This window comes from Haliotis rubra, unplaced genomic scaffold (assembly GCF_003918875.1).
Source record: "Haliotis rubra isolate DU_JTF1 unplaced genomic scaffold, ASM391887v1 Scf322, whole genome shotgun sequence".
Taxonomy (NCBI): domain Eukaryota; kingdom Metazoa; phylum Mollusca; class Gastropoda; order Lepetellida; family Haliotidae; genus Haliotis; species Haliotis rubra.
This window is the reverse complement of record NW_025766994.1, coordinates 1117440-1131674: the sequence shown is the minus strand read 5'-3', so window position 1 is coordinate 1131674 and position 14235 is coordinate 1117440. Positions and strand designations below refer to the sequence as shown.

General features: G+C 41.6%; 2 protein-coding genes across 5 annotated transcripts in view; one reads left to right on the top strand and one right to left on the bottom strand.

Moving 5' to 3' along the window:
• LOC124283830 (sulfotransferase 1A2-like) overlaps window positions 1–4927 on the top strand; it is a 19028-nt gene extending 14101 nt beyond the window's left edge. For both annotated transcript variants that reach the window (XM_046719858.1, XM_046719857.1), the window contains exons 2-6: window positions 1101–1263; window positions 1628–1948; window positions 2521–2624; window positions 3031–3181; window positions 3642–4927. In XM_046719858.1, coding sequence (XP_046575814.1) covers window positions 1101–1263; window positions 1628–1948; window positions 2521–2624; window positions 3031–3181; window positions 3642–3754 — 852 coding nt within the window. In that variant the 3' untranslated portion in view covers window positions 3755–4927. The remainder of the gene's footprint in view (window positions 1–1100; window positions 1264–1627; window positions 1949–2520; window positions 2625–3030; window positions 3182–3641) is intronic.
• The window catches only part of LOC124283834 (sulfotransferase 1A1-like), a 25525-nt gene extending 11290 nt beyond the window's left edge, over window positions 1–14235 (bottom strand). Inside the window, exons 1-6 of one of the 3 annotated variants that reach the window (XM_046719864.1) lie at window positions 14068–14234; window positions 11447–11610; window positions 9546–9865; window positions 8662–8765; window positions 7544–7694; window positions 6827–7128 (exon numbers count right to left, since the gene is read on the bottom strand). In XM_046719864.1, coding sequence (XP_046575820.1) covers window positions 7016–7128; window positions 7544–7694; window positions 8662–8765; window positions 9546–9612 — 435 coding nt within the window. In that variant the 5' untranslated portion in view covers window positions 9613–9865; window positions 11447–11610; window positions 14068–14234 and the 3' untranslated portion in view covers window positions 6827–7015. Of the gene's footprint in view, window positions 1–6826; window positions 7129–7543; window positions 7695–8661; window positions 8766–9545; window positions 9866–11446; window positions 11611–14067 lie in introns of those variants that run through there. The other 2 variants (XM_046719863.1, XM_046719861.1) reach the window with 2 other exon arrangements.

Below are 14235 nucleotides of genomic sequence, written 5' to 3'. Positions count from 1 at the left end.
TGTGACATTGAAATGGAATATACTAGTAGATATATTATAAACACCTGTCGACGAAGGACAATAAATCAACTAGAATATCAAAATTCAAATTAAAACTAGTGTGGAAAGTTAAAACTAATAACACTTTTTGGACAATACAATATAAAAAACAACAACAGAAGGTAGATCACCATACTAGGGACCATGGGGACTTACAGTACCTTTGCTACCTGCCTGGACTCTAGTTGGATTTACACCATCCCTTCAGCTGCTGGCGATTGTAAGAAATCTTAGCCAAATTAAAATAACACGAATACTACGTTTAAACATTCTGTTAAGTTTAAATTGACTTTGAAAATTTTGGGACTTCCGTATCCTCTCAGGAGGACACTAATTTTACAATACTTCAACCCCCTTGAGGGTGAATGTAACTTGGGCGTTCACCTGTCACAGAGCAGAAAGAGGATACACAAGCAACCTACTGAGGTGAAAGTCACCTACCTGTAATACGGAGAACAGTGAAATAATACTATTTTACAGTTTGCACCTTGAAACATGTTTTGTTAATTCAATATAACTAAGCTGTTTCAAAAAGCGATATATATCCTTTTTCACAAAAGTGTGAAGATATTTAATGCTTGTAATCTATGCATCAAGATAATCAGGTATCGTTACTGTTGATGTCAGATCGGATCGACCTTACTTTCCCTCTGTCCCAACTTTATACCTGAGCAGTGATCGATCAAACTTTTAGGAGTAATATCAGATGTTAAGCAGGTTTTGGTGAAATATTTCCAATACATCAATGTGAGATAAATGCGACTATTATATTTGAGGAACTATGAAACAGAAGGAATAATACCTGTCTTTCTGTTGTTCTTTTATTATTTAACGTGACAATATTCCAGCCATATGAAAATACTCGAGACTGGACCAGACAATCCAGTGATCAACAGCATGATCATCGATCTACGCAGTTGGGATACGATAACCACCCGATCCCGCTAGCCGCCTCTTACGGCAAGCATGGTTGCTGAAGACCAATTCTTACCCGGAACTTCACGGGTCCTATGTTTTTGAGCTGAATACCTCACACATGACTTGGTTCTCTCTCCCTTCAGAAACAGATAGTGGAAGTAGTGGACGACGGCGGTGACACCGCCACGCTCGTAAACGACAATGGCTTCCCTCTTCCCAACTTCCCCGAGGGAATCGGCATCGACCGTGTACGTTCTGTGAAAATACGCGACGATGACATCCTAATTTCAACCTATCCTAAATCAGGTATAATTAGATTTATTTCATTTGGTATCAAGTATGACTCATATCTTTACCAATAAGTAACCTTTTTTGACATTTCAACTACAATGGTGCCTGTATTTGATCATCATCTTTACTGAAACATATACTCCAGAGACTCCACAGTGCCTTTTCAATGTTATCGTTGGGATTGCACTTTGGTAGCAGAAATTCTAGCTGTTTCTTTTTGTACAAGAATTTATACTACTTAAGTGCCCTCACTTAAAGCCCATCCAGTGACTAAATATTACATCCCACTTAAGCCCATCTTTGTATTTTCCTTGATAACTGATGCATATCCGTAGGTTCAAAACCGACCCATAGCATAAAAGTTTGACTCTCTCTCTAGGAACCCACTGGGTCTTTGAAATAGCAAGAGAGCTCCTCGCAGGGAAGATAATTGACGATGACGTCACAAAGGGACAAGCCTTCGTGGAAATGGTGCCAGAGGAGAAGTATGCCGACCTCCCGTCTCCCAGGTTCCTCAACACCCATTTGCTGATGAAACATCTGCCAGATGACGTTCGTAATAAGAAAATAAAAATCATCTATGTTCTAAGAAATCCAAAAGATGTAGCTGTTTCTCTCTATAACTTCTTGAGAACGATTCCATTTATCAACTACAAAGGGGAGTGGAAGAACTATCTGCGACCCTTCTTTCAGGGAAAGTGTAAGTACCGTTCTGTCTGTGATCATCTATAAATAGTTATCTTCTTGTAATCCTTTACCTTTAAATAGTCCTATGTGCTCATGTATCTTATAATCCTTCTTGTAAAATCTTTCTTGTAATTCTTTGTTTTCCGAGTGGTTGAATACACATAATATTTCCACACGTAGAAAGATATGAGTATATTCTATTATACATGTGTTAACGCATTGAATTGCGTGAAAGCTGTAGAATCAGGTCTTAGCCCAAGAGCATTATTCTTACAATCTTTCCGCTCGAGATAATTTGTCCTGTAATCCTGCATTAAGTGAGTGGAGCGTGGCAAGTATAGTTTGAATAGTGATGTGAAATATACGATTTCGTTGATGGTCTCTTGGAATGGTGATTTATTTGATGATCTCTGTGATAGTCTTTAAATTTGTGAGTGGATGAGCGTACATTACATCTGTTTGAGGAGGAATATAAACATCGCTTTGAACCGTGTTACAGCCCTGAGTTCTGTTCCAAGAGCTTACTTCCTGTAATGTTCGTGTTATCATTAGGCATTTTTTCATTAGTCTTTTCTTTTGTTACAGTTATCTATGGCTCGTGGATGGACTACGTTCTCGACTGGGAGCAAGTGAAAAAAGACAATCCTGATCTGCCTGTGCTGACTCTCTTCTACGAAGACATTAAGGAGGTGAGATGGACAACACTTTCTTGCCATAATTTTCATGAATGCTTCAGGCAGCAGTATTTCAGCATAAAAGCATTGAGTATAAGGAACTTGTTTTGGGGCGTGGACATATTAAGCAGATATATCCAGGCATCACGTGATGCTATTAAGCAGGAAAATGGGGACAACATGTAGAGATAAAGCAGGTATGTGGGGGCAACGTGTGCATACATTAAGCAAGAGTAAGGGGGCAACTCGTGGACACGCTGAGCAGGTATATGGGGACAACTCAATTACACATTAAGCAGGTATCTCGGGGCAACAAACAAATCAAGATGAAATGACGCTTCCAAGGATCAGTCTGGGTTATAAGATCATAAATAATGACAAGAAGTTTGAGATGTAAATATTCAACTTGATGTCCGTTCAGGATCAGATGCGAGAGATGAGGAGGATTTGTGAGTTCCTGGGTGTAGAGAGGACGGATGACTTCCTGTCCAAAGTCTGCGACAACACAACTATTGCATCCATGAGCACTCGCAAGAAGCCGGACGATAGTGGAGCTAAAGTGTTTAGAAAAGGTTTGAATGAGTTATGACCATTTTGCTAGGTCTTGTCAAGGCATGTATAAATTAGCCAACACCTTGGGCAATAAGGTTTGCTGTTCATGAGAAGTACTTTCTGCAAAGTGCCACACATATGAAGACGTGTGTGAGACCAGTAAAACAAATTATCTCAACATCTCCTGGAGCTCCATGAGTTCTTGGTGGGGTCAATATAATGTCCACAGATGTATGTTAAAGCCTGATGCTTCAGTGGCTTCAAATGCTGCATGGTGTAAAACTTTACATGTAACTCCATGGCTTAAAAGTCGACATGCGAGTCCAGGGTATTATGCCAATGTCTGCACGGAAACTTGTTTTTTTCAAGGGTCTGTTAGAAGTCTGAGACATGCCAATGTCTTAAAGGTCGCAAGTAGAACTTTGGTTTGATGTAAAAATCAGCAAAGTAAAAGTCCAACCTAAATATTTTTCTTTCCAGGTGGAGTTGGTGGCTGGAAGAACTGGTTCACTGTCGCCCAGAACGAGTGGTGGGATCGGCTCTACCAGGAAAGGATGGCCGACTGCCCCCTTCAGTTTAAGTACACGCTGTGATTTACCGAGCCTGTACTTTTACCCAGCCTACTACGATCAAAGCTTTTAGGAACGACTTTGGGATTGTGAACCTTATACGACTGTGCCAGCAGTGCTGGATGAGGAAATCTTTAATCTGATATGATGAGTTACCATTATTTTGATTCTACTCCAAGTCCCATAATATGAAGCTGAATATAGCCTTGATCTTTGTTTCATTGTGACACAAAGAAATGGATGTGTCAATAAATCTTTGGTACACCAGCCTAAATATATAAGACAGCTTTTCAGCCACTAACAATAATCCAGGTATATCGTGATGGAAGCATCCTCGGCATCACTGCTTTATTACATTGCATAAATACTTTTGACAAACCACAAGCCTCAGCTGGGACAAACTGGAATTAAAGTAAATTAAGTGCGAGCTATATAAAGCTTAAATATCTACATGGGGCGGCGGGGAGCCCAATGGTTAAAGCGTCCTCTAGTAACAACAACAACCCGGGTTCGATTCCCCACATGGGTACACTGTGTGAAGCCCATTTCTGGTGTTCCCCGCCGTGATATTGCTGGAATACTGCTAAAAGCAGGGTAAAGCCTTTCTCACTCACGTAAATATGTGAGTTATATACGAGCTATATAAAGCTTAGATATGTAAGGGAGGTTTTGTGCCGCGTTTAGTAATATTCCAGTATTATCACCGCATAAATATATTGGGCATCACCACTTTATTACACGGCATTGTTTCTCCTCATCTTTGGACCCATTACTTTGCGTAATGTACAGAGGTGGTCGTAACGGCTGGGATGATGTGGGGTGAGAAGGGGGCTTTGTGAGGAGGTTCAGTTGAAACAACGCTTTTAACAATATTCTGCTTGTATTCGTGGCGTATAATCGTAATGTGGTAGAAAACCCCGATTCGGTACAGGTCTTAAGAGATTACTTACACCTGTTTAAGGTTTATCAAATCTGTGACAAATTACATGAGAGATATTGACATGACACGTTAGGACATGCTTTCCCTTTTCTTTGCGCACACGCGTGTGTTTGTATGTAAACAAGTATTGCTTATTTAGACTTTCGGTCTGTATTAGACAAGTACCGGGAGATCAATGCTTGTCTTTGATCAGCCACCATCAAATGGCCACCGCACCACATTGTGCTAAATAAATACAGGACTTTATTGCCAACGTTTCACATTGTTTGCGTTTTTATTTCAAATAATTCATTTAAGGAATATTTTCTTTCTGATGCAACAGAAATCGGAATGACGAAACCTTATTTCAAATTCTGTTGTTGTTTCTGAAGAGGAAAACGTATTGATACTGCAGTGGATCAGGTTAGGATACATACGTTTCTAGTGGATGTTGATCCAGAGCTTTCGTAGTAATAATGCATTATCAATACTGCAATAAGATCATTTTCAACGAAATTGTAGTACATTTTTTATATGAGCAGCGAACACAGCTAACAAACATTGGAGATGCAAATAGGCTTAAATACAGGATATGTAGAAATACCCTGATCACAGCCATAATAAGCTCTATCCAAGGGCTGGCTGTCACATCCACTTGAAAAGCCATAATATTCCAGAGGGAAACATCTGACGGTCCTTTATATAAAGTGGGGTTATGGAGTCGAAGTAAAAATATATAGTACATAATTGTGGATATTGCTCTCCAATCGTAATCAGACTTTCAAAACACATGTCGGGACATTTTTGTGGAGACATTTCAGAGTAAACAGTCTCCTTTCCTTCCCATTTTCTTTTCCTGATGAAAGATTTGTCAGAAAACGTTCTGGTATTGTGAGTGAACGAATCAATTTAGCTAACTATAAACGGTGCTTCATTTGCATACATTGGCATATATTTAATTTCATGTAACTTCTTGTGTAAATATTTGCTTGTCCGACTTTTCTGGGTACATCTACCTCAATAAGAGTCGAAACTTGACATCTCCATTACTGTTAATTATTGTTATGTGGTGAAATTGTTTTTATTTTCTTGCTGTGTCAAACACACTGCGCTGACATGTAGGCTGTTAAATATAATCTTAATGCGAGAAGTCGAAACCTTTGAGTGAAACACACTATAAAGTGTTGCGTGTCATGTAGCGACTCACACTTCACATTGCGTTTCGCTGAAGACAGGGGACAGGTGTGGTGCAGAAGGGTTGGTTGGTTGGTTGTTGTTTAACGCCGCATTCAGCAATGCTTCAGTTACATGGTGGCGGTCTGTAATTAATCGAGTCTGGACCAGGCAATCCAGTGATCAATATCATGAGCATCAATCAATACAATTAAAATACGATGACTTGTGTCAAGGAAGTCAGCGAGTCTCACCACCCGATCCCGTAAGTCGCCTCTTACGAATAGGGAGCAGGGGTTGCTGACGATCAATTCTGACCCGGGTCTTCGAGGGTTTGGTGCAGTAGGGGGAAACGTCACACACAGTGTTGTGTTCTTGAAGTTGACAGATTTGGATTGGACAGCTGGAGGTGGGTATACAGTAGTGACTGTTGTGTATTTTCCCACTCTCTTATGCTCTGTTCCTCCTTTTCTCGGTGCACACAAACCCTTTGAAGACAGGACCCAGCAGTAGGGACCACGCGAAGAGCACATGAGAGTTACCAGAACAGGAACTATTTTCTTGGAAAAGGTAACAATTTTACTGGCTACAATTACAATCTGTCCTACATATACACTAAGTGTTCTTCAAAAGCATGGTTTGGATAGGATTAATAACTTCCACAATTTGTCAATGAATGTATATATCGTTGTTGGTGCAAAAAGCAGAACATTACTTAATTTGGGATTTTCTCCACATGAAGCTCAGATGCCATGATGGAAACGGAATATGGCTAAGAAAAACTTCACCTTTTCATCTTTCTCCACTGTCTATCAGAAGCAATGATGATTAGAAATTATGACATATAGTAAAGCAGTGATGTTCAACATATTTTTCTCATGATATACTTGGAGTATTATTACTAAAAGAAGCATGAAGCGTCCCTGGTGCATTTAAGCTGGTACAGTGACATTCACAATAACAACTGTAACTTTGTGTCACAATAAAGAGACAAAAATTCAACGTGCGTAGTCAGTGTTATATTATTGGCCTTTGTACAGAGTCAACATAATTGAAATCCATCATGTCAGATTAATGATTTCCTCCTGAAGCTCACGGTCGTGTGAGGTGCGCGATCCGCTGTGTAGAATTGTTTCCAAAGGCCTTCCTGAAACCTATGATGGTATGTTCGGCTAATGTACTGAGTCAGTAAATCACAGTGAGTATTTGAACCGAAGGGGGCAGTCGGTCATCTTCTCCTGGTAGAACTGATCAAACCACTCGTTCTGGGCGACAGTGAACCAGTTCTTCCAGTCACCTACTCCACCTGGAAAGAATAAAATGTTTAGGTTGGAAGTTTTACATACATACTTTACTTACAACCAGGTCACTGACCTGCATCAGCCTTTTACATAAAACCAAAGCTTTACACGTGACTTTTAAGCCACTGACCGGTATCAACTTCTAAGCCACATGTAGTAGCACTGCACTTACACCAACGGGAACGACCCCTGGTCGTTCTCCGGAATGTTTTGCAGGGTAGGAGACGTTAAGAGGATGTGTTTTATCGGTCTCTGACATTCCTTCAAAGATCTTGCACTTTTTGAAAAATAGTCTCCCTTTGTCTCAAGTATGTAAAAAACGATTTATCATGAGCAGCAAAACCGAAGTGTCCAAGGTGTTGGCTAAGGAATGCATGACATGACTTACGAAAACAGGGTATGGGTGCATCTCATCTATACCTTTTCTGAAAACGCCTGTTGCATTATTTTTCTTGTACTTGTGAGTCCTCATTGCTGCCATAGTTGTGTTGTCGCAGACTTTGGACAGGAAGTCATCCGTTCTCTCTACACCCAGGAACTCACATATCCTCTTCATCTCTCGCATCTGATCCTGAAGTAGGGTAAACTCGTTTTTCACATATACGTAAAGTGCATTTGGGTGTTGCCTGGACACACGTTAATGTTTCCACGTGTTGCCTCATCAAACCTGCACATATACTACCCATCAAAAGTTTAGACTCACTAGTGGAACTGTAGCCACTTAGTTAGTGGAGAAATTCATCTTCGATGTAATCATATATATGTATATATATATATATATATACACACACACACACACACATCATATAGTGAGTGTTTTAAGTGAGTCAAAACTTTTGATGGGTAGTACATTACGAGAGAAACTTGCCTCACAACATCTTGACTTGCTCATTAAGTGTATCACTCATAACTGCTTCATGTTTCCAAATCTTCCCTCGACAAACCTGACCAACGTCACTACGTGTTCCCCAAGATACCTGGCTACGGTCTGTACGTACTGCCGAAAGATACATGTCAAACGTGTCTACGAGTTGCCCCAGGAAGCTTGAATAAAAACTGTATAAGCTTCCCCTAATATATGTGTCAAACGTGTCTACGTGCTTCCTCAGGGTTCCTGACTAAGGTCTCTACGTGTTGCCGCAAAATACGTGCCTAACGTATCTCCATGTTGCCCCAACATACCTGAATAAGTTCTGTATGTGCTGTCCCAAGATACGTGCCTACGTGTTGCCCCAACATACCTGAATAAGATCCATATGTGCTGCCCCATGATACGTGTCTAACGTATCTACGTGTTGCCCCCAATTTACCTTTCTAACGGATTCACGTGTTGCGCCGTTCACGGTCAGAGTCGATCCCCAGCAAACCGCAAATTGTCACAAATAGTGGCTTACTGTCACAATGGTTGATCATAGCGTGATCCACTTAGAATGCGTTCCCGTACATTTTCTTCCAAAACGTGATTACTTACATTGCCGCCGTTTGTGGGTGTAATATTACAAACTGCAGCATTAAACAACAATTGCCATCCCTCGCACCTGCTTAATGTCTTCGTAGAACAGTGTCAACACTGGCTGATCAGGACTGGTCTTCTTCACCAGCTCCCAGTCAAGAACATAGTCCATCCATGATTCATACATAACTATAAAAAAAGAATAGAGGAAAGAATGCTTAAAGTAGGAATTATTAAAAGAAGTATTTGTGGTAATGACTGACTGACTGACTGAGTTTAGTTTTACGCCGCTTTTAGCAATATTCCAGCAATATCACGGCGGAGGACACCAGAAATGGGCTTCACACATTGCGCCCATGTGGGGAATCGAGCCAACGTGTGACGAGCCAACGCTTTAACCACTAGGCTACCCCACCGCCCATTTGTGGTAATGAGGATACAAGAAGACTACTCATTACTAGGACTAAGCTCACTACCAAATCACCGTTCAAAGCTGCGAAACGCTTATTTTCAGATCGGACAGCGGTTATGGTTAAGGACGATCACAGGAATAAGGATTTTAAGAGAAAGCTCTTTGGTAAGTGAGTGAGTTTAGTTTTATGCCTCTTTTTGCAATATTCCAGCAATATCACGGTGGGGGATACCAGAAATGGGCTTCACACATTGTACCCATGTGGTTTATCGAACCCATTTTTCAGCGTGACGAGCGAACGCTTTGACCACTGCTAGGTTACCCCACTGCCCCAAAGCTCTTGGAACAGAGCAAACATATATGTTTGAAACACCATTCAAAGTGGCCTTAAACGAAAATGTATCATATTCATGTATGCACTTACTGCTTACAAAACGAAGAATTACAAGAAAGATTTTTGACAGAAAGGAAGAATATAAAAAATATGAAACACAGATGAAGAAGGATTGTAGGAAAGTTTAGCCTTTGTAGATGATCACAGATAGAACGGTACTCACACTTTCCTTGAAATAGTGGTCGCAAAAAGTTCTTAAACTCCCCTTTGTATTTGGCAAATGGAATCATTTTCACGAAGTTATAAAAGAGACCGCTATGTCCTTTGGGTTTCGTAGAACAGTGATGACTTTTATTTTCTTATTACGCACGTCATCTGGCAGATGTTTCATCAGCAAATGGGAGTTGAGGATCCTGGGAGACGGGAGGTCGGCATATCTCTCCTCTGACCCCATTTCCATGAAGGTCTGGCTCATCGTGATGTCATCGTTGGTTATCTCCCCTGTGAGGAGCTCTCTAGTAATTTCCCACACCCAGTGGGTTCCTGGAGAGAGGGAAGTCACGTGACAAACCAGTATCAACTGGATCGTAAGAGAGATGCATGATAAGGGCAATTTTATGAACTCACGGATCTGCATCATTTATCGAGAAAATATAACGTATATCAGGCACCAGCATCTTGACCACACCTGTACTGTGATGCCCCAAGACAGAATGCTCATATTTGTTTAATTGTTTCAAACTGAACTTTCAGTTTGTTGTTTAACAGCGCATATCCCAGGTATATGGCGGCGGTCTGACAATAGTCGAGTGTGCACCAAACAATCCTATGATCAACAGCATGGACATCGATCTACGTAACTGGGATGCCATTGTGTCAGCGAGTTTGACCACCCGAACCAGTTAGTCGCCTCTTACGACAAGCATGGGATACTGAAGACCAGTTTTAACCTGGATCTACACGGGTTGTCAAATTAAACAAGATGTTAGCAAATAATTTTGAATGATTAGTGAGTGAGTGAGTTGGGTTTTACGCCGCTTTTAGCAATATTCCAGCAATATCACGTCTGGGAACTCCAGACACTGTACCCATTTGAAGGATGAATGCTTATCATTAAAACATCATCTCATCACAACACCAAATGTTTGTGTTGGGCTGATCAAATTGAGGCAAACTTTTTATTTAAGGAGCAGATGGGCTTGAGTGGAATTAGTTTGGTTTTTTAAAGGATGGGTTTGAGTGGAATTGATGTGAATGTGATAGAGTGGGGTTGGTGTGGCTGTGATAGGCTGGGCTTGAGTGGGGTTTGTGTGGGTGTGGTGGGCTGGGCTTGAGTGGAGTTGATGTGGGTGTGATGAGCTGGGCTTGAGCGGGGTTTGTGTGGGTGTGGTGGGCTGGGCTTGAGTGGGGTCGGTGTGGGTGTGATGGGCTGGGCTTGCTTGAGTGGGGTTTGTGTGGGTGTGGTGGGTTTGGTGGGTGGGGTCTGGTGGGGGGCTTGAGTGAGTGGTGTGTGGGTGTGGTGGACTGGGCTTGAATTAGGTTTGTGTGGGTGTGGTGGGTTGGGCTTGAGTGGGGTTGATGTGGGTGTGGTGGGTTGGGCTTGAGTGGGGTTGGTGGGGGTGTGGGTGTCGTGGGCTTGGCTTTAGTGGGGTTAATGTGGGTGTTGGTGTGGTGGACTGAGGTTGAGTGGGGTTGGTGTGGATGTGGTGGACTGAGCTTGAGTGGGGTTGGTGTAGATGTGGTGAGCTGAGCTTGAGTGGGGTTGGTGTGGTGGGCTGGGCTTGAGTGGGGTTCATGCGGATGTGGTTGGCTGTGCTTGTGTTGGGTTGGTGTGGGTGTGGTGGGTTGGGCTTGAGTTGGGTTTGTGTGGGTGTGGTGGGTTGGGCTTGAGTTGGGTTTGTGTGGGTGTGGTGGGTTGGGCTTGAGTGTTATTGGTATGCATTTGATAAAAATTTTGTATACTTGGAAAACGTATTATGTTGGTTTTCAGTTAAGACTGAAAATCGGATGATCAAATGCATCGATTTTTCAGGTATGAAAAATGGCCACAAAAATGACTTATTAGTGAATACATGCATCCTAGCAGATACCAATAGTAATAGGTTCCATGGTAGCTAATGTTACCTGATTTAGGATATGTGCAAATTATGACGTCATCGTCGCGTATTCTCACAGAACGGAACACCCTCGATACCTTGTCCGTCGGGGAAGTTGGGCATGAGGAAGCCGTTGTCGTTTAACGACGTGAAGGTGTCACCGCCGTCGTCTGGTGTATCTACTAAGTACTTCTGAAATTAGAAAGAACCTGGTCATGTGTGAGGCATTCAGCTCGAAAACATCCTATAGATCCATATATAGGATCTGATACCTACTTGTCACATTCATCTCATTTCACTCCCTAGTTTGGTGATTTACCTTCAGTTGTTGGCGATCTATAGCCTGTTTTTATATTGTTTTGTCATGTATGGTGAAAATGTTTTAAATTTAATTACTAGTTCTAATTTTATGTCTGTGATAGTCTAGTTGTTTTAATGTCCTTCGTCGACAGGTTTATATAATTTACCAATATTAATGTTTAATATATAACTTGTAATAGTAATGATATGGCTGAAATACTGCCGATGTGACTTAAAATCTTGACTCGCTCACTCACTCACTCACTCATTTGATTTCAATGTATTGCATATACATCAAGAATAGGTTGGTAGAATTCCTTCTGTCTTATAATTCCTGAAATACCTACTTATACATTGATCCCGCTTTTAATACACCACCCAAACCTTGTGTGTTGAGTCTTTCGTTTCTGTAAAGATATGTTAGTTGATGTGACTTTAAATTTTACCTCATTCACTCACTATAGATGGGTCACGTTCACCTCAGTATGTTGGTTCCTTCTAAGGTATTGCATGTGAACGCTCAAGTTAGTGTTTACTAACTTGAGCGTTCACATGCGATACCTAACTTGAGCGTTCAGCCATACCGTGACTATGATAGTTGTAAATTTGTAAATGTATACATGAATAAAAACAAGCTTACATACACTCTCTCAAAAAAGAAACGCAACCCCTATCTAAATATCTGACATCATTTCTAGAATAAAGATGGTGAATGTAAATTAGAATTTTCTTCAAAATACTGTTAATACGTTCCCATCTGATCAGTATAAGCTCCCAAATGGAACCATTTTCACACATGATGACCTTTGTATCCGTGTTATTTGAGAAAGTGCGAAATTGTCATGTACAAAATGCTAAAAGCCTGTTGCACGTGCAAATCGTTGAAAACACAGTTCATGTAGAGGGTTTTAAAAGCACGCGTAGTTTGTAATTTTTCTCTCATAATTTGCTCTTGAAACGCCAACATCGACGCCAACGTCTCAGGTGGTGTACTAACGTAAGGAGATGGACCCTCAGAAACTGGAGAAGAGTCTGGTTTAGTGACGAGTCTCGTTTTCTTCTTCAACGACGTGACGGTAGACAACGTGTCTATAGACGAGCAAATGAACGTTTTGCACCGAACTGCGTTCGACAGGTCGACAGATTTGGAGGGGGAAGCATCATGGTATGGGGAGCCATGTCTTACAACCAACGGTCAGACTTGGTCATCATTCGTGGCAATTTGACGGCACAACGGTACATTGATGACGTCTTACAGCCACATCTTCTGCCGATAATCGACCAACAGAGGGAGTTGTTTCAACATGACAATGCCCGCCCTCATACAGCTCGTGCAACAGTGGCATTCCTACAGAATTCAAACGTCAACGTGATGCCGTGGCCCTCAGATCGCCAGACATCAATCCTATCGAACATCTGTGGGACCAGCTGGATCGTCGTGTTCGTGCACGTACACCACAACCGCACACGTTGGTTGAACTGGCCGCAGCACTCCAGGAAGAGTGGAGAGCAATCCCCCAGGAAAACATCCGCCGTCTGATTCGTTCTGTTCCGAGGAGGTGCACTGCTGTGATTAGAGCTCGTGGCTCTACAACGAGATACTGAAGACAACGCCCCCTAGCGTAAATTGAGAGTTCGATACTGACCTGCATTAACTGTTACCTTATACCGTGCTGACCTAAGGTTCACCATGTCAAATTTCATGGCAATATCTTTAAAAATACAAATGTAATAACCAGTTAAAATTGATATAAACATTACCAAAAAAAACAGGGGTTGCGTTTCTTTTTTGAGAGAGTGTACTTACCTGTCTACGAAGGACAGTAAAAGAACTAGAATATCACAGTTAGAGATTTAAAACTAGCATGCGACTTAAAGTATATTCTAATTAGGACATTACAATATAAAACAGGCTATAGATCACCAACAATTGAAGGTAGATCACGTGACCCATCTATAACACGGAGAACAGTGGGCTTCACACATTGTACCCATGTAGGGGAATCGCACGCGGGTCTTCGGCGTAACGACGAACGCTTTAACCACTAGGCTACCCTACCGCCCCTGGCAAGCTGTCTATAGGGAACAAGGTCACATATCAGTATATGCTTTTGTTTGTTTCGTTGGTCATTTGTTTGACGCTAAAACTTAATCTGAAGTGGGTATTTTTGTAATTCAAAACAAATATCCATTTAGGTTAAACAAATAACTCTTTCTTCACTGTGCCACTGGGACCTGAGTATATCGAGTCTCACAGTAAGGTGAAAGATCTGACCTGTGAGCGTCAGGTCACATACAACGATATGCTGAGTTATTCATACAGTCATACGTCAATACTGACGAACTTACTTGAGACATGGTTCAAAGTGTCAGCATACAGCATACACCATATCCAGTCATTCAGTGAACCAGATAGAAAAATCGGATGGCTACCAAGCGAGCTGTCGTGAGTGAGGGTGGGAGTCGCCCAGTATATGTGACATGCGCGTTTGCGTTCCCAAGTTGACTTATTCGTTC